Source organism: Plectrocnemia conspersa, unplaced genomic scaffold (assembly GCF_051122295.1).
Source record: "Plectrocnemia conspersa isolate PC_06_02 unplaced genomic scaffold, ASM5112229v1 ptg000011l, whole genome shotgun sequence".
NCBI classification, from domain to species: Eukaryota; Metazoa; Arthropoda; class Insecta; order Trichoptera; family Polycentropodidae; genus Plectrocnemia; species Plectrocnemia conspersa.
Window position 1 is genome coordinate 21,799,211 of NW_028277175.1, and position 21,783 is coordinate 21,820,993.

At 30.8% G+C, this 21,783-nt stretch overlaps 2 protein-coding genes across 6 annotated transcripts in view; one reads left to right on the forward strand and one right to left on the reverse strand.

Annotated features, from left to right (window-relative positions):
* The window catches only part of Fas1 (fasciclin 1 Fas1 domain-containing), a 243,167-nt gene that overhangs the window by 43,251 nt on the left and 178,133 nt on the right, over positions 1-21,783 (forward strand). The window lies entirely within an intron of this gene.
* Positions 9,488-21,783, reverse strand: part of LOC148229940 (uncharacterized) — a gene marked incomplete at its 5' end in the record, with an annotated part of 29,863 nt that continues 17,567 nt past the window's right edge. The window contains 2 exons of the mRNA XM_088196739.1: positions 9,488-9,574; positions 9,628-9,740. Coding sequence (XP_088052865.1) covers positions 9,488-9,574; positions 9,628-9,740 — 200 coding nt within the window. The remainder of the gene's footprint in view (positions 9,575-9,627; positions 9,741-21,783) is intronic.

Below are 21,783 nucleotides of genomic sequence, written 5' to 3' on the forward strand. Positions count from 1 at the left end.
GGTAGTTCAATTTAATCTCTTATTATTCAGCTCGTACAAATTGCATAGTGTCGTGCGACGTGTCGTTGCCGTATAGTGTGAATATATCATACATCTACAGTAATAATAGGCGTTCTATTCCGTAAATAATGAATCAATATGAACAATATGTTACTAATTTAGTCGATGTATGACAAGCGGAAGAAGAACGATTGAAACGTTTATAGTCGGCTAGTGTTTGTATAATATACTCGATGATGATTGCTCCATGTCAGTAATATGCAAATGATTCGTATAGTATGTTCGGCCCACTAGCTGCCTGTGATAATGATTCACTTAAGCCAATAATCCTAGTGAGACAAATGATAGCCCATATATAACAAATATAAACTGTGTCGCATGACACTTTATTTTTTTGTTTGGAAGTAATTAATCTGCTTGTTCTTGCACTAGGATGAAGGAAAAACCGGTATTTTTATCAGATATGTTTAATATTAAATGTCTTTTTTTAATATGATATCTGACTATAAAAAACTTAAAACGATATGTTACGAATCGGTAACGATATTGAAAAAAAAAATCAGACTGTGGTAGAATTTTTTTAAATCTTAGCTAGGATTTTTTTGTGGATCGTCCATGGACTTAATTAATAAAGCAAAATAAAAATAAATTTTTGGAAAAAAAATTGTAATATTTTTCTCCAATTTTTTTTAAATAAATAAATATTTTTTTTAAAAACTATTAGTTTTTAAAATGTTCAATTGAGCAGTATTTGTTTTTAACTAAAATATTAATATTTTAAGTAAAAATATCACCAGGTATTTTCGAGTGCAATTAGTGTTAATTTTTTATATTTTTTTCTTGTTAATATATAATTGATTGGGTGCTTAGTGCAATTTCAGTGATCATTTTGATTCAAATGCAAGCAAAATTGCACTTTTTTAACTCTTAATTAACAGTCAGGTTACACAACTTATATTAGTAAGCAAAGCTTACAAGCTACTCAACCTCCTATAATATCAGTGAGGTAACACAGAAATTGCAGCAGATACACGTAAAATTAAATTTTACAGTAGTAAATATTATAATATTTAAATGCTATTAAATTATTACAGTAAAAAAATTACATATACAATTTAAAAAAAAAAATATTTATTCCAGAAGCTGTACCAAACGCAAATTGTTACAAATGAATTATATATTTATGTCATATTCTAAGCCTCTAGTTTAAAAAATCTATGTAAACTCTTGGCTGGACCAGATCTTACGATTAAAGTGGAAGCAACTGCTTTTTTCTGAGCTTCGAATGAGTCATCTGTGCCAATTTTCCGTAACTCTCGTCTATTTGCAAGTCAAATGCGACTTAGGTTAGAGTGGAAGTTAGGGTAGAAGTAATTTTCCCATGGCAAGGTTTTCGCTAATATATTATCGAGGATAAGGGGAAGAGATCAATGATCCTTCTCTCTCTAAAATTCTCCACTTTTTTTATCTGATGATATATTTTAAGTACATCGCTAGTCAATTGTCCATTATTACACTGAGATTGCTAAAACCCTTTTTATTGCACGTAGGTGTATATTGCTCAACAATCCATAAGTTTTATTTATTCGTCTAATGGATTTTGTAGTTGAAATTTTTAGGAATATTTATAATACACGTAAACACACTACCAGGCTTCAAATTTCACATAGACTCTAGTTTTTTTTTTTGTAAATTTCTATCGTGTTTGAGAGATTAGAATTATAAATTATTATAGAATTATTATCTGAAGGACCATCACAAGTTTTCCTAGATTTTCCAAATTTCACGAAATAATATTATAAGGAATAATTAAAAAAGATCTTCCTAGGTCGTGCATAGTGACATATATTTATTATCTATTATGAAACACTTTTCACATTTTTATTTTTTCTGTAAGATTTTGCAATCAGAGCTACGATTTTTTTACTACTATTTTTTAATTTTGATTTTATTAAAATTTTCATTTTTTTCCCCCAATTTATTTAAATAAAGTAATGGTTCTTAAAAGTTTTGAATAGCCACTATTTTAAAACAAAACCAATTAGATAACAAACTATTTTAAAATAAGTTAAATGTTGTTTCACAAAAATGACAAAAGGATGTTAATTTTTATGTTATTTCAATTTATATTAAATTTATATTTTAAAACGTTTTATTCACCCTTACACTTTTATCTAAGATTATTTTTAACATTCTGATCAGCCATTTTAATTAAATGATGGCGGATCAGACTGGCTAACAAATATATTTGAGATATTTACAATATCTATTTAAAAAAAGGTTTCATGACGATATTATTCAAACTTTGACAGTTATTGTCCTCCAAAATTGACACAAGCAACCAAATATTTTTTTATTTCAATTTTTATGTTCTCATGTTTTTTACATGTTCAGGTTTGAAAACCCTTGAGACTAAGGGTGGAATCTAGTTAGAGTTTTATTACATTATATTTACAATTGTTGTGATAGACGATAAATGGCAAGATGTTTTCTTCGAGCGGTGGTAGAGAAACTGGCGCAGGGATGATGTCAGTGAAAGGTCCTCAGAGATCTAGTATGTAGCGTGGCAGTGAGTGTATAGCGGAAGTTGGTCTCTCTTTGCTACGATTGTGCTCAGTATGGATGAGTTCCTCTCGGTGTGTGAACGCCCATGACAGTATGTTGTCTGCGGGTGGCGGGCGTCTGCTGGTGACTGCCCTCTCCTTATCGGAGTCCATGCTTAAGTATCCAGAGCAATTATGCAGCGATCATCCAGCCAATCGCTGCAGTAGCTTCTTGAAACGGCGAAATAGGTATACGATTTTAGAAAGCGATATTCGCTTGATGGGTATTGTCCAAGGTCGTATTGAATTGCAACGTGGATCTTGGGTATCCGGTGATTTATTATATCCGTGACAAAAAATAAATATTAACTCAATACTTACAGTAAAAACAAAAAAAATCTGGTCGTAATGAGGGCGGTGTGTGGTCTAAATCCTTTACGCTATTGTCTTATTTCCTTGTTGATAGATGATCATTTTGGTCACAGTAAATTAACACAAGTTTTGAGACGTCAAACGTCGTCATCTGCGTGTGGTTGCTACAACCTCATTATTTTTTTAACGAAAGGGGGATTTAAAAAAAATAATTGAATAGCCGCTCCTTAAGATTGCGAATCAACCTAATGATTTTATATCGATATGATAAAAACTAGCACGTGTTAGGTTTTACTAGATTTTCCTCATCTCACGGATGAATATGGTGATCGTTCTAAGTAATGTCATATATTGATTGTGAGCTGTAATAATAGTTTATAATACTGATTTACAGACCCTAACTGTAATATATCTCACTACTTTTGCTTAGGCTTAATGCCTTATAACTAATAGGGGTAACGAGTCATTTTTCATTGGAAGAATAAAGTGGTAGTTTTGAAATGTAATACATATTGTTTTTATATGATAGCAATATCGTATTTGTTTTATTATTATTTTAAATAGTATGGAACCTAAAAGCTAATCATATACATAAGATTAACTATACTTATTATTTTGTGGCAATATAAAATATATTTGGTAGATATTTTACAGTAGTATATAAATTTATACATTTATTTTTATTTAATTTTACTCGGTTATTCGCAAGGGAGTTAGAAATAAAAAAACGCATTGAATCAAAACCTTAACCCAATATTACAATACACAGATGATTAGGGCGCAACTGCCTATGCTTATAGCATAGAAAAACGTTTAGTTTGCAGATCGTCCTCACTGATATATTTTTATAGAAATGAATATTCCACACGTTTTACAACGCCAATAAAAAAGTATCGTTAAAAAACGAATTAGCGCGGATTTTCATTGCCGCTTCCACGCTCGTAATTATACACACGTATAAAAGATAACGATGATTACGAATATATTTATTATACATTAAAATCCTTTGTATTTTTCAGTAACGCGTTTTTGTCCTCAAACAAATTGAAAAATTCGAGTACTCAGATTTAATAATTTTCATCGTCGGCCGTCAGAGCGCTGACCGAAATTGCTTTTGGAGCCCACAAAGTGATACTTAATAATTCATTTGAGGCCGTTTAAAAAAATATCACCGGGATAATGAAAACGGCAGGTGTTGAGAATTATTTTAGGAGTCTTGTGACCCCTGTTTTTTTTTTCCTTTTCATGCGATAACGAAGTCTTTTAAGTTGAGTAATAAAATGGCAAACCAAACCATGCAATAAATTTTTATTTTGGATATTTGGGAGAATTCAATTTATCTGTATCATTTATAATAATAGCTGTCAAAGCGTAATTATTAAACTTAGATACGTGTAAATGTGTCTAAGCACCATAACCATTTACAAACAGAAACATGCGATAATGTCGGGAATATAGCGTTAATAATGTCGGGAAAAATGAGTCAGGATAGTTACATATTTTTCTTGGTTTATCTAAAGTTACGCATTACTTACATGGTAATATAAGCTTTTCTGAATTAAAATGTAAGGTTCCTTCAGTTTTTCTGCGCGCAATAAAAAATCGCTGTTAAATCTTATCTCCAACATATTTTGTGATAGTGAAGTTACAAATGACTAAATCATACTGTAAATTAAAAGCAGTAAGAAATTACATTTATGATGAAAAGAGTAGTGGTAATCTGTTATTTCTGGGCATCATATTCATAATATTGAAAAATAAAGTATTTTTAATGAGAATTCAACCATTTAGTAACACTATGAATACTGTCAAAAACTGTTCTTTATTGAACGATTATTGCAAACTGGATTCAATACAATTACGCTAGTCAAAAAATACAGAACATTGCTAGAGCATGCTATAAACTGGTGGGATTAAAAGCGTATCGTATACTACGAGCTGCCACCACTAAACCAAACTATCCATTCCACTAAGTACTGCTCACAGTTGACCAAACACGCCCAATAAGATAAACGCAATGGCTCAATACCATTACTTTTATGAGATATGTATGCATGTGTATATGATCGATTGGGAAGTGTCGTACCATCATTGAAGGTGGCAGGTGTCGATTATTATTTGGAGAGTATCCTGACCCCAGTAAAGCGGTTCCCCGTCCGGGGAGGTTACGGCGCCATTTTTCATTCCACGGACGATTTGGTGCGCTACCGAGAGTCCTTAAAACACCCCGCGGGAGGAATGAATCCGCCCTCGGAAACAATACAATCTGATGGCGTTGTCGGACGAGATAAGGAGGAGGGTGACGGCGGTCATCCATTTCCACCTAACTTCAATTTCCTGTCGGAATGGCCGGAAAGTAAAAGCAAAGTGTTGTTACCGCACACTAGTCACGTTTCGACTGTCTATATTTTTGAATTAGCTATTGATGGACCAAAAGAAGACCCCAAGTTTGTGTTCAAAACTACCATATGTTGTAATTATATCAGGATACGTTTTACAAATGAATCGAAAGGACGATGAAAGCTTGTGTTTGCACTGCTTTTATATAGCTTTTTTGATTCCATATTAATACTTTTTTTTTTGACAATCTAATATTTTTTTATAGTTCACTGTTTTTTAAGTTTAATAAACAGTGTAATGTTTTCAGCGTAATATAATAAAAATACCATATAAAAGATTTTTTTATAATATAAAATTAAATTTGTACGAATATTTTTAAAAGGTTTACATCCACTGCGTTTTTTATAACGCGGCATAAAAAAGCATATTTTTGGAAGGTTTTAATAGGGGTCTGGGAATGACAAACAATTGTTTGCAAATTTTTAACACTCGAACTTTCCATATTTTTGCTTCAGTAATAAAAAAGTCAGATAAGAAAACTTTCCGTAGGTGTTTCCGTGCCAGATGTTGCATACTTTCTCGTAAAATCGAAAGTATTTGAATGAGCAACAATTTTTGTTCGATTTTCTATTACACTAACCGGCCGGCGGCTTTATCCTTGCTTTGGTGATCTAAGAACCCGCTCTGATAAAATATATTACGCATGTGAATCGGCAGAATGCAAAACCATTTAAGGTTTTTTTATTTTTTGATAATTTAAAAAGGTTTTTTATATTGTTTTTTTTTTAAACTAGCAACAACTGTTATTGACATTTATTGTCTCATTATTATTTCCAGCCGAAAGGGTCTTAAATTTTTTTTAAAACAATTTCAAAATATAAATTCTGTGCTAAGCTCAAAATTTCAACTGGCAATTAAAGATAAATTATATAATACAAGAAACGAGACATTGATGGCATTAATTAAATATTTCCAACATCCAGAATCTTTTACTTATTAAAAAAATAATGACTTATTTAGTTATTCTTTAAAAGAAGAATAATATAAAATAGGTACTTTGCTATATTCAAACCAATAGATCTTAAATTTCAGTTTTTCGGAATAAATTATATACGTATTTTACATATGTATTGCTTCAGTTATATTCCAGGCATCAAACTGTTGGTTGCAATTTAATTGTTTCAATATACAATTCATACATACAATACCTCAATTTATATTTCAACTTTACTGCGATATTAACGTTCAAGTTAGATTATTCTCCGTACACCGTATAAAGCCACGAAATGGCATAGGTTACGTATCTGGCGCAAAATTTACGTTAGTTCATAACTTAAAACATTGCTGTCAAACATATAATACATAGAGATTTTGATTCACAATTATGTTTCTTTAACGTAATACCTTGCGAAAATTAATTTAAAATACTGATACACTATATTGAAGATCAATCCTGTAAACCGAGGCTATTCATTCAAGTGTTACGCACACTACAATAGCCTCTGGCGAAAAGTCCTTTTTCTAACAGCGTCCCGAATTACCCATTCTTCCATTGTTTATTATCCGGCTGTGCTGTTGTTATTTTTCCCCATCTTTTATCCTACAGGACGTTGCTCCGACAATGGCTCGCGATTTTCCCGAGGACGAGCAAGTTTCCTACTTTAATGCCTTTGTGTCAGGGAAGATTCCAATAGTTCTATGGCCGCAAGCTGTTGACCGGCATCTTGTATTATTCACACTCGAATACACAATCTCAGACCATGAAAGACTTATATTTTACTACCGACGATGTGCACTCAAATTATATGATTTTTGATATTTTTTGCATTTGAATACTATCAAATATAAAAAAATAAAATAGAGCTGCCTGTTGATATTTTGCAGCTGGGAGCTTAATTGGATTTAAAACAATGACTTTGTTTATTCATATCCAGAATCCAAACACATGCGCAATAGCAAACAAAGGGTTGCGCAAACATAGAAATTAATTAAGTCACATTGTGTGTTAAATAATGCTGCAGATTGTAATTCGATTTAATATATAATATTATATAACATATAAAATAAATCTGATGATATATTTCATAGTAAAGAGAAAACTATAATACAATATATAAAATATTTAAACCCTCATTTCACTGATATTTTTTGCTAAAAAAAAGAACTTCTTTGCTCGTTACAAAAGCTGTCTCGCTACTCAGTTATTTTTTTAATTCCATTTAATTTCCATTCAATCTTCTATTTTTGTAGTTAAAGTAACATTTTTAATTTTCCGACGGTCAAAGTCACCGTCCGCTCACCCGACACTTTTAATCTCTCAGACTGCATATAAACCCCTTTTTATGGTAGTTAATTTCCACTTTGACTGAATATTGCCACTTGAAATAAATTAATGTCTTTTTATATTAACGGAATAAATTTTATTAAGTCAGTATATAGAGAACAGTATTTGATATATGCATAGCTAACAAAGGTTTACTTTTGCTAAAAATCAATACACAATCAAATCAATGTAGGAATCGCTTTGCGTTTTAATGGGTAGATGTTTCTAAAAAAAACATTTAATACACACATTTATTTATAATTTATTATTCGTTAATTTACGATCATTCCGCATAGGTCACGCAATATAACATAACAAATTCAAAAATACAACATAATAATATATTCATGAAAAAATACACGCCTCGCAAATTTTCGCAACATTTTTTCTGCCCACGAAACGAAAGGATATAAATACGTTCGTATATATATGTACATACATATTTTTTTTCGGTTGCCCTTTTTAGCCTTAACATTTTCGCTTTTCTCCTGCACAATATTGACGTTGGAAAAACTCTTAGAGGAGACGTTAATGGTCCACCTGTCACGTTACAGTAGAAATCGTGTCTGAAACACAATATCGTATATTTTTATTTGTTCGTTCGAAACACCTATAATCAGATTTTCTATGTTTCCTCATTGCGAATGATTTATTACATCGCTTTACTACCTTATTCAACTACAAATTTGATATTTATGATAGCGGTAATAAAGTCATACAATAACGAACCATTCTATAAGCAAGATTTTTTCTTTTATTCAGAAAATAGTGCAAAAAATAATATATAATATTTTTTAATGATAAATGAAGAGGTCATTATAATATATCAATAAGCACTGTAGGGTTATTAATTTGAGCTACTCTTCTATTACCAATCATTCGGTACTTGATATTGTGTTTAACAGTCTAAGAAAAAAAAATCAAAGTTAAAATAGGACACCACCGTGTGAAACCTATTAACAGCTTAAGTTTCAAAGTACACGCTATAGATAATTAAGAATTAAAATATACGCCGCATTAAGAAAAGATAACGCATGCATTTTCGCTTACCTTCAAAACGACCATTCGTAATCTGTATATCAGTCTATGTCAATCAAAATTAGGCGGTGTATGCTAAGAGTGCTAAGCTTTTTTGGCAAATATAGATGATTTTATAAATATATTTAAAAAAGTATAGTAATTTCTGCACGCGTTGGGTGCCAAAAAAAGTTAGTGCGAAACATTTCTTGGCTTGTTTTGTATTGATTTCTATTGTGACCATATTTAAAAAATGAATCTCAAAATAAATTTTGAGATTTTTTTATATATATTTTTTAATATATACATAGTTAAAAAGGTTGGATCAATTTAGACATATTTTATATTGTTTTTTAAATCACGCTTCAATGATGTTAGAATGAAGGTGTGTTAACACTTGCTATTGTTAAAAATTACGCTGTGCTACGTCGCGATCGCTCGTGACGTCACGCGCTCAATTTAATTTTTGACAGGTGCCATTTTGCAAACGAGGGTCACACCGCCATTGTATTATTGCTTTGCCTTTTAATTTCAACGCTACCCGAGATAAGGACGATTTGAAAAGGCATCGCTGCTCAACGCAACGTGACCCTTTTTGATGTTTCTATCGTCGAATCGGTTACGCAACAAGAGGCGTCCGTAAATCAATTCGAGCGACCCAAAAACCTTATTCACTTAGTAGTCTTCCATGATTTTATGCAGTGGTTCTTAAACATTTACAAAACATTAATCAGATTCTTTTAAATTTTTTTTTTTCAAAATAAAATATGTACTTATGTATTTTATAATCTTTTAACAAGAGATTGATTTAATGCCAGTGTGAGGTGATTTTAACAATTATTATGAGATAAATGTTGCATCATATTCTGAGGTTTCCATTTACTTTGTTCATTTAGCGTAGTCTATATGTGCTCCTCTTGCCATCAGCTTTAGTACATGTTAACCGCTTTGCAGGTCCGGAGTCATCTATGCAGGTGAGCTGTCCAATTTGGATTTGCAATTGTATTGAGCAATCTTTCCTTTTAATTATGCCCATCTAGTGACTGTGCAGACCATTCTGAAAACGTCGAACCTTTTGTTGCAATCCAACCCCTGCTTTTTCGCGAAATCGGATTGTAGCGTGGTCTGTGCTTGGAAATATTTATCTTGGAAACATTGAAATATGAATGTCAATATTCATACTACCCTTGCAAGTGTACAAGTTTCCTACCCATGTTACAGCCATACAACACCAAACAATAACGCTTCCGCCATTATATTTCACTTTAGGTGATATGCAATTAGCTAGATATTCTTCTCCGATTCTTCACCAGGTACTATGTCACCCACTATATTTATTAATTGCTGAGTAATTTATTCACAGTGCGAGGAAAGCTATTATTATTTTTTTAATTTATTAAATTTCTATTTTAAATAGACTGGTGTATATTAAAAAATGCAAAGAATTAAAAAAATATTATGTCTGATTTTTCTAATATTGTCCTATGAAAATAATTTATAGCGGCTGGTATATTATCGCAAACCATATTTTGAGAACCGCTGATTTAGCATCTGTGGTGTGAGTCGAAAAGCGTAACGTCACATCTACAAGTTAACTTTAAAAGGCGCACAACTTTTCAAAGGAAAAGTGTGCGAAAATGTCCGCACGGGTTGTGCAAACGAAGCGTCCATTTCGATGGGTGCTAAAAATAAGTAAAGAGAATTTTTCTTGCAGACGTCGAAATGCATTAAGGTTTTATTATTGTACATGGCGGAAAATTCACATGCGCACTTGTCATGTGATTGCTTTATCAAATATTCAGAATGTCTTTCAGCAGGCTGGAATTTATGATATATCGATTATTGAATGTGGGGCATTTTATAACAGTTCGAATCAATAAGGGAGTTAGAATGAGGACACGCTTTTGAAATACGTTCGATTTATTGCGATAAATATTTAAATTATATTTTTTTTAATTATATTCTAGTTTGCAGCAATCTTAAATCGATATCTATAATTTAGAGTCCCTGTGTAACTCATAATAAAAAAAATATTTGGTTGTAATCCGTTCTTGTAATCTATCACATTTCTTATATAAGCGTATGGGAATAGATTCAATGAGTCGTCGTAGAAAGTTGTATGTCACTAAACATTACTGATATGTAGTGTCAAATAATTTTAGTTTTGGGCTCTAGAACGGTTTTAAGAATCACGATAGCAACCTCTTTCAAAGTCAATTAAACACTAACATCTGCACTATCAAACTCGCCTATGATTGTCGCTATCCAGCTCCTTAATAATTAATATTTTATTTATATTTTTTCTTCTGTATATTATTTTTGACCATCGCGACTCATTAAGGTAACATGTTAGGTCACGTTGATCCTATTTTAGACACAAGTTAAAACTATGAATTTATAAATAATATAAAAATAAGCTTAAAATATATAACAAAAGATTTTATAATTCAGTAATATTTTATCAAAAATATGTTTCATATAGTTTTCGATTAAAAAGTGAGAATTTAAATTTTATATAAGTCAGCAAAAACTGTTCCACTCACAGAAAGAAAAATATAAAAAATCCCATAACTGCTGTGGCCATATAACTATTGTGCTTCCGGCATATTATTCATATATTCCGCTTGAAAATCTTCCAATTCGGTGTTATTTTTGCTAGGGTCGAAATCCCGTTACGCCGACGCCATTTGTCGATTCTCACAGGAATAACACCTCTTGTTCAAGTTTACATTAAACCAATCCCCTTTGCATGTGAATGGTCACCAACCTGTCTTTTTTTGCATCAGGGACGCATAACGCAACTAGAATGACATACATAAAATACTATTACTAAGTAACTATTTTCTTGTCTACTTCAACTAAACTTTGAAAATATTTAAATTACGTCATCACAGTTAAATTAAGCACTGAAAAGTCACAAACCAGTATTATATTTTGCAGTAAAACAACTTTAGCGAATATTGCATATTGCAGATTGTACTTTTTTTTACTTCAATAAAAATATTTTCGTCTGTAACTATTCCATGCAGACTATTTATAGAAGCTAATTATTAAATCACTATAAACAAAGCATCGATTCCTTGAGTAAACAGCAGCAACTAAGCCAGTGTCGTGGCTTCCTTACAGGGGCGCTGCTATTACAAAATTTTCATAAGTTTATAATTTAATGTTATGTAAACTAGCTACTCACTTAGTAACTAACTTTTTTGTATAAGTTTCTAAAAATTGAGACTGTTTTTTACCTCTAATTATACAAAATATTCGCTATTTTGTAAAGTACATTTATTTTAATTTGACCAAGTGCGCCATAGAAAAAATTAAATTTAGCAATAGCGTTGACAGCTAAAAAAGTTTTATAATCACTGGGTAAAGTCAAAGAAAACCATAAAAAATCTTGCTATTAAATTGGCTATTGATGTTACTCACAATGTGCTCAACATTTATAGTAGCTCATCGAAAGCAAAGCTGCAACAATCATATCTGATTTTCTTAATTTAAAATATATAAATGGCTCTATTGTATTAGTTAATAAATGAACTACTCGCAATTTTTTATTTAATTTTTCCGAAATATATCCGTTTTAATCTTTTAAGCTTTTCTGAAAGTTATGAATATCGTGTCGAGTGATTAGTCAAGTAAAGATGAGGTATATTGCAATATTTAAGTACAGACATAATGTCATATAATTCGATAAAAAAATAATTTACACCTCACTCTGTTTTAAAAGCACGATATTCGAAGTGCCAAGTGCCAATAGGAGCACCATATATTCATATCTCGCAAGTTCTTATTTAAAGAGTGTGAAAATATAAAATCCATTCGTAGTTTGCTGACCTCTGAATTAAGTAATCATTGTTTAAGCACTTTTCAGAAACAATATGCCAAATTGCCTTTAATTACTTTCAAAGCACAAAGCATACGCTCGTTATATCCGCATACGCCTAACTTTATATTGGCATTACCGAGAAAAGCCGAAAGCTAATGCATAATAATTGACAGAATTAATTCAGAAATGTATCGCAAACACGGCAGGCGGTGTTCTTAATTTTGCAAAGTATGTATGTATATGAAATTAGTCTATGCAAACCGCAAAGTCGAACTTAACCTCGACTAATGCAAACTATCTACTAAAGCAATATTACACACGTCCCGGAGTTATGGAATACGGTAGTTGGAAGAAGGAAAATTCCCGAGTAGACGCTAAACTTGATCCTTGCACTCGGGCAACTGACGATTGATCATGTGTAAATGGATTTGCTTGCTTCTGGCAATCTGAATATTAAATCAGGCTCAAGTACAATAATATCCTTACGGTTTTGACCTTTTTTGGTGAAATTAAATGAGTCGTAAACAGAGCGAGAGCGCAATTTTCAAGGGTCATGTGTTTCCTTACTTTTTTTATTATTATCATGAATAAATTGGTCGTTACATTTAAATGTTAATTTCGAATACTTTTTTTATTAAAGGTGATTTATTTATTTTAGTCAATATGACACATTAACTTACATTTTATTGATTATCGCTAAACGCTAATAATTTATTTTACAATTAATATATTTACCACACATACATAACGTGTCATACAATGTATAAAATACAAAAGTGTACTTCTAACAAAATATAAATACAGTGATTGAAAATGTTCTCCATTTCATCTTCATTTTGGTCTTGATTCAAAATTTAATAATTTCACGGAGGAATGAATTTCCTGTCAATGTTGCCTTTGATGTTTAGCTGTGTGACCTGTCTGTTAATCAGGAGTTAAAAAAGTGCAACTTCCCTTGACTCTTTCTGGATCAAAGTGAAAATATAATTTCCGGAGTTATATGAAATTGCGCATAAAACTCAATTAAATGTGTAAAACTGGTTTTTCTGGCATAAATTTCATAAAAATTTAATATTAATGAAAAATAAATATTTAGTAGTAAAAATACAATGTTTTTTATTAAGTTTATCATTAGAAATTTCTGACTACAATTTTTTTATTATATTGTATGTATTAGGTTGAAACAAACTTTAAAATGTTTGTTTTTATTTTAATGATTTAAAATATAATTTATTTCTAAAGATATAACCTTTACTAAAAACTCGATCATTTTTTAAATTTCATTAGCATAAAAGGTCAGAGGCTTTGATTAAAAATATTCTGACAGCCTCCTTTTCACATCGTCTGTTTTTTTGGTCTAGGATGTGTTGCATCAATTAAAATAAATAGTAGTTAGAAGAAGCAAGCTTTGGAGAATAAGGTAAATGAGATAAAGCCTTCCTTGATTTTATCGAGAGTCAATTTTGACACATAAGGACACGCATTATCGTGTTGTAGAATTATTCTACTTCTATTGACAAGTGCGTGCTTTTTTATACTTCTTCATGCAAACGATCCACTTAAGCATGCTATTATTTTTGACCAAGTTAAAGAGTTTCGTAATGCACAATTCCACTACAAACATAAAATATATTTTTACAGCGAGTCCGTGCTTCAAACTAGGTTTTGCTACTTTGCTACTTGGATAAGCACTGTCATCTATGTCGATTGTTGTACAAGACGACTCATTTCTCATCTCAGAGTAAAAGCGACTAAGTTTCAAGATCCAGAATCTCTTGGGATATGAAGATACCCGCCACCTGTTTTTTCCGCTCAATTCATGTGGAACTCATACCCCTTGTTTTCATGTCTTCTCAATCTGCTTAATATGTCTATGCACCGTTAAAAAAAACTGGTTTAGTTTCTCTATTCTATGGTAGTTTAAATAGGTTTTGCCTCCATTTATGAATCATCGTCTATCTTAGCTGATTTTCCACATCCAGCATTATTCTTTATATTGTAATATCCCGTTCGATTTTTTACACAATATTTGACATTAAAGAATTTCTTATGAATTATCTACTATTTGTTTTGGTGGCTGTAGTTGACGATTTTCTTAGGAAAATCATATTACATGCAATTTCATTTAAATCGTTCAAATATGTAGTCATACATATTGAATGTAGAGTTTAGATGTGCACCAGCACAAATATTACAGAATATGTACTCAGATATCAACGGCTAAAGCACGACTGACTGCTAAAACTGAAATACTTTAAGGTTTTGAGGACCCTAAGGGTGTGACTTCGTAGCCAGTGAGACGCTTAGTGAAATCTAGTTAGGGTTTTATTAGATTATATTACAATTGCAATAGATGATAAATGGCGAGATGTTTTCTCCGAGTGGTGATGGAGAAGCTGGCGCAGGATGATGTCCGTGAGAAGTCTTCATAGGTCTAGTACAGGTGTAGAGAACTTTTATATTTCTGAGGGCCGCATTCATGTATCTCATGCAATGTAAGGCCGCACTCACGAAAACGTTAACACCGCCCCCCTCCCCCAAATTATTATTTTTATTTAAAAAAAATATTATTAAAAAATCATAAATTTTTATTTATTTTTAAAAAAACAAAATACTGAAAATCACAGGATTGTTATACATATTAATGGAATCATATTTTATTATATAATAATTTCATGTACGGAATATTTTTAATCCAAAAGTTTAATCCAACCCGAATTATTCTTATTTTTATCTTAATTTTTTAAACTCCCTCTCAGTCATCCAGCTACGTACATGGTTATTAAAAATATTTGTTAATGTTACAATTTACCAACCATTAGTGGCTATTTGTGTATGTTTTCTGTTGGAAAGCATTTGAATATTTGATTCAAGCATAGACGTTTGCAGTTTCAGTTGATTTTCTAAACGCGTGTCAGTTATCTGTGATCAAAATTGCGTTTTTATTTGCGTTAAGTATGAAAATGAAGATTCACAGCAGTAAGTTGTTGAAAAGCAAGAAAGCATATATGAGTATATTTTGACTGTCGAGCATATCATGGGTTGATTACGCTCTTTTTCTGCAACGCTTGCTAAGCAATCGCAATTATGCAGCGATCATCCAGACAATCGCTGCAGTCGCTTTTTAGAACGGCGAAATAGAGAGCAACATTCGCTTGATGGGCATTGTCCAAGGTCGTATTGCATTTATTAAATCAACAAATAAATATTTTCTCAGAGACAGAGAATATTTACAGTAAGAACAAAACTCGTGTTATTTATGTGATTTTCTTTTGTGTGGTCCATTCTTTACATTATTGTATTGTTTCCTTGTTAATGAAGGATCATTTTGGTCACAGTAAATTAACGTGAGTTTTGAGAATAAGAACCTTTCAAGCGTGGGCATCTGTGTGTGGTCGCCACAATACGATAAACGAGTGGTATAAGTCGCTGACTATTGCCCTTAAAGACCTGGTTTCATATGGTTAGTATTTTTGTCTGGGAGATCGGAATTAGCAATAATTATATAATTTTAATTTTGATCGATCATCACAGATTAATATCGTTATAATTATTTAAAATCAGATTTTTTTTTACAAATTAGGTATTGAAAATTCCCTTACATTGAGCTATATATACAACATGTTTGATAAATATACGCTCAGCAAATACTTTTGTATACCAACTGTTTACATTTCAAAAGCCCGTCCGTTTTATGCTATTTAATGAAAAATAAAAAAATATATGTGCTTTACAATGTTTTTCGAAAAACCGAAAATACTTTCATGTATCACGAATTTATTCTTTGCAGTGCCGTATATATTATGATTTAAATTAAACAGTAGTTATTATTACTATATTTCATTTTATATTTTTATTATTATTTTCATTTTTAGGTACATAAATTTTAATAATAAATAAGCGTTGACTTTTAACATTCAACGTCGCAATTCATATTTAACGTATCGCTTCCTATCCGGTTCGCCGTTATGCGTAACAATAGGCTACGTGATGGCTCTAATCCATAACGTAGTCCCAAAACGTAGCCATAAACATGAATACATAGATCTTCAGCCAGGACCTTTGGTCATCCTTTAGGACCGAGATAAATTGCTCGAGTAGAAATATGTGTCGTTTATGCCGACTTTGAGCCACTATTGTATTCAGGTCTCGTCCGAAAAATGAAAAGAACTTTCGTTAGATATACAATTACTGATCCCACAACGTTCTTTCTTTTATTAGCGACGATTTATACTCGTTTCTTATCATTTTTTCAGAGGAAATTTCGCGAAAATAAACGGGCGCTACATGCACCGTAAATGGCTCGTTATGTGTGTACGCGTACAAAATTCTATGAAAAGCATATTATAATATAAAATATTCGACATTATCATAAATATCATATATTCGTGAGCATCATACGTGCTTCAATACATTTTGCAATATCGTATGTGTTTTACGACTCGTTATAATAGCAGCTGGCTTAAATGCGAGTTCTTTGAAATTTCTGACATTAAAATAATATTAATATTATTATATATGTATGAACATCCTGTATAAACACGAAGTATTATAAAGTATTATATATTCATATAAGATTAGTCAATAGACTGAACGATATAAAGGACATTTTTATTTTTATTTATATATATAATACATATAATACAGGGAATAAAGCCCATATGAAAAAAGACAATAAATTCAACGGTATTAAATATTGATTCTATTACAATATTTATTAATTTCAAAGAAGCCTTGCATGTGTTTCCATTAATAAATTCGGTTATTATTACAGAATATTCTGAAATTAATTAAATAATTAATATTAAATATTGCCAGTCCATTTAGTCACTCCTCACTCAATGTCGATCATAGATACTTTTTAATTCTGTTCAGAACACTAAATGCTATTTCACTTTCTTCTACACTCACAAAATATAAAAAATCCAATCTCAATCTCTGTGTTCAGTAATATGTTTAGAAATCCCATGTCGATAATTTCTTTAAGTAATTCTGCCGGTTTCATGCTTAGTTTTAATTGGATTTGTAAATACGCTTCAGCAGTATTAGTTATTCTACAATTTTGTTACCTGTTTTATTTCATAATTTTGATCCATTTCACTAAATTTCCATGCATCTTCAAAAAAATCACATATTGAATTAATAAGAATATTGAAAAATTATCAAAGCATATAAAACGGTTATAAATTGAAAATTAAAAGTTGTCATTGGTTCCTTATGATATGAATCTGGAGTCGCCTAAGCAATAATAGTAAAATATATAGACTTTTTTAACTTTCTCAATGATTTCGATTTAAACGAAAGAACCGCAAATATTAACGAACTCGTTTTGTTCCTTATTGAAAAATAAACCTGCATTCTTGTGCAGCTCGAACTTTTAAAACACGCTCCGCTAATATTGGATCGTATTTACCTAACAGTTATGTAAACTTCCAATGTTTGCATCAGATCTAAGAAACGTTAGCCCTCTTTCAAAGAAAAAAATAAAGCAAAGTCTCTTTAATGTGAACATTTATGTAAAACATTACTTTCTTTATTTGTAAGATGATGTAAATAATTTTAATCGATTTCATACTGAATCTCACAATATTAGGGATCTCTCCTAATATTATGAGACTCAGAGCAGCTGCCCCTCTTGCTGATATGCAGAGTGCATATGTATGTATGTTTAAAGAAAAAAGTCATATGCTCCATTAAAACTTTATGGCGAATAATATAAAATTATTTTTAAATATAAAAAATATTTTTCTGTGACAATTTTATATATAAAATAAAATGTTAAAAAAATAATATTAATACTCTTTTTTACTTTAAATATTTCTTTATAATGAATGAATTTATATTTCACGTAGTAAAATAACTTTTTTACATTAAACCTTTAAAGTGGTTTTATGAGTTATTCTTTACATTATTCGGCGTTACGTATTAAATATACCTAATGCGTTTTACATTTATTTTATCGGTTATTACCCTATTTTATAATTTTTTTGCATTGATATACATAGATAGACGACGAAGAAATAATTTAGAACTGGCTAACTTTGCTATTAAAAACATAATAATTACTTGGATAAGAAATATTCGATACATTGCTATTTTCTTTATGAAATAATAATAAATAAATGTAAATAATAAGAAACTGTGAAGTTATCAAATGGATATATTATAATAATTTTTATTTTGATTATATAATCAGCATCTCATGCGATATTTAGTCTTTTGCCTCAGATAATTTGTGCAGCATTTAAATGTCGCGAAAATGTTGTAGCAGAGAAGTTTACAGCGACTATGCATATAGTTGTTTGTGAATTAACTTCAACAATGCCCCTTAATTATTCTTTATTAACAACAAATTTATGTCTTCCTCGGGGTTGTTTTACAATGTTCATTTTACTCGCACGAAATATGTTAAGCCAGCGTCGAATAATTCACTGGCAGCTAAACTAAAATTTATATTCATTATGGCTTCAAGATACTAAATTGTAACCCAAAAAATCCACATAAAATGAAAATCTCCAAAATTACATTTTTTTTGTGTATTATATATCACTTGTAAACTATACATTGTTTATGCGATTTTTTGATGCGGCTACTAGCGATTAATTGCTGGCGGTGCTTAGTTATTTATGCGATGAGTTTCTTTAATGTTTATTCAGGCAATTATTGTTTTAAAAACGACAATATTAGTTTAGATTCATTCTCTTCGTTTAAATTCTGCAAACTTATCTACCTACCCTCGTACAATAAAAATGACTTTCTCGTATCTCGACCTCTTTCACGAGTGCTCTTCGCTGTGTCATTGGCAATTTTCTTTGCACCGACCTTAATTCGCCGTCAATATTCTCCAGACACATTTTTCTTAGTACCAAGGTGGTAATAAAATTTAACTAACCATAATATTTCCAAAGTGCATCGTAAGAAAATCGCGCTATTTTCCACGTTCATATCCTACCTCACCCCACTATTCACCTAGCGGTCGGTTGCTATTTTTGTGGCAGGTCATTTGTGAAAAAGCGGTCATAAAGATATACCCAATTGTAGTCGTCTGTTATCCATACGATTACTGGAGTATGAGCGCAATTTTCATCCGGCGCAATCCATCAACCGGTTCCGCTCTTTTCGGCTATGAGGATTTCGATGGGATTTGCGGGACATGATCGATGACCGACGACAAAAGATATAAAAGTGCGCACAAAAGTTCAATTTGTCATCCGAAAAGTTTCGTGGCGGCGATTGACTTCAAAGCCGAGAAAAACTAATATTTGTAATAATTTGCGTCGAACGATATCGGATTAAAATGACATATTATGGTAGAAGTTTGTGAGATTGATATTATAATGAAGAAAAAATTTTAGTATACAAATAAATTAGGTTTTACATAATAACTGTGGGAAGGGAAAAAATTAATAATATTGAAGCAATTCGTATGTAAAGATACGAATCAAAATCGTCAATAAAAGGGCCGTTGAAAATATATTGAGTATTGATTTTATGAATATATTTCAACAGTTAAACTTTGATTACAATTTTTGCTACAAATAATATCAGCTGTATTATTATTATTGTTTCACTTATAAACTCTCGCTTTTTATATAATAAATTATAAGAGATTAAATCTTATTTATTAAAGGTACAAATTTTGTACAAACATTGCAGCGCATAGAAAGTGAATTTATTTTTTTAAGTGCATCATTTAAAAAAAGTTGTTTTTTAGTTTAGCGTACATACACATGCGATCATTGCCCTTTTATTTATATATATATTACATCAATGAATACTACAAAATTAAATATTTTAATAGTAAAAAAATACTGCTATTTCCGAAATTGCTCATATTTCTATGTCAATGTTGTGGTGCTGTGTACTTTTTTATTAGCTTGTATTTTTTTTACTTTTTGTAAATCAATACAAACGTTTTGTATAAAGTAATTTATTATGGTATTTTTTTTAGTATATAAAGTTGGTCTTTTAAAGTTATAAATACTTAATACTTTAATATTTTTTTAATAACAGTAAATAATATTGATACTTTTTATTGTTTTTTTTTTACATAACATAGAATTATGTGTGTATGAAATTGTATTCATTATCCAAACCGTTTTCAATTATTTATAAAAAATATTCATCGTTTACTAATAGTTGATTATATTAACGATACTTATATTAAGTTAATGTTATTCACAAAAAACGATTTCATATTAATGTATTCATTAAAAACAGATTGAAAATGTCTTACGACATGACAGCTGTCGTTATAGCATTGTAAAGTGAGGGAAAGACTTCTTTTATAGGGAGCTATTTTATATTCTATCATATACTTACCCTAATTTAAATTTGAAAAACTATTTTTAGAATACGGTATAAACTTTATTAAACAGTGAATGTCCCCTGTCGATATAAAAATATTTTTTATTGAAATTATCACACATAATAGCTTTCGACATCCGCTTCCCTATATTACACTCATAATTTTCGAGTATGTCAACAGCACGAGCCAGATCTGTTTTCGTACAGCATCCCCAAAATCTCCCCTATTTTACCATTGTCCCTTAACGTCCCTTCGCCATCCTAATCGACGCGACAAATCAGCTATTAAATGAGCCGTAAATAGCATTATGTTAATTCCGACAACAAAAAATGTCAATATTTGCCCTGCAACTCCAACGCAACGAGTTTCTATTATTTTTTTGTCTGAAAAAAAGCAGGCAATAAATTAACGCGAAATTGGGCGTTACCAGCGAGGGTGCAGGCTTTATCCAGTGCCCCATATGCTTTACCCATATACCATATTCGCCATATTGTTCGGTTGGAAGTAACAAGAGTCCTTTGTTGTATCGAACCGATTGCATTCGAGGAGCGGCACAAAAGGCCGATCCTCTTCAATTCCCAATACTCTTTTGGCCTTTGTTGGGATTGGGAGTCGTCACAATGTCTTTGCGTTCAAATCTCTCGCTGAATTTTATTTACATATTACACGTGTATGAAACAACGATTTGCAGCCGCGCAAAACCTTTTTAGCATTAATAAAAATTGCGAACGCCCGCCTAGTCGGTACAGTAAGTGCCCTTTTGAGTGCTCGAGCCATGCGTTTTTATAAGCTTGTTATTGGATAATGATCGTAGAGGGACTTGAATAAAATGCTCTATAAAGATATATAAATAAATTTGTAAATTAAGTTAAATATAAATTTTAGTCAAGTAATAAATTTTAATATATATACAATAATTACAAATAATAATAGCTAATATTTGGGATAGGTGTAAAACAAATTATAAAAAATATTTTGTTTCACCTTAAAAGCACATTTTTATTTGTGTTTAAATTTTTTAATTGCACTGTTATGTACATATACTTTAAAGTTC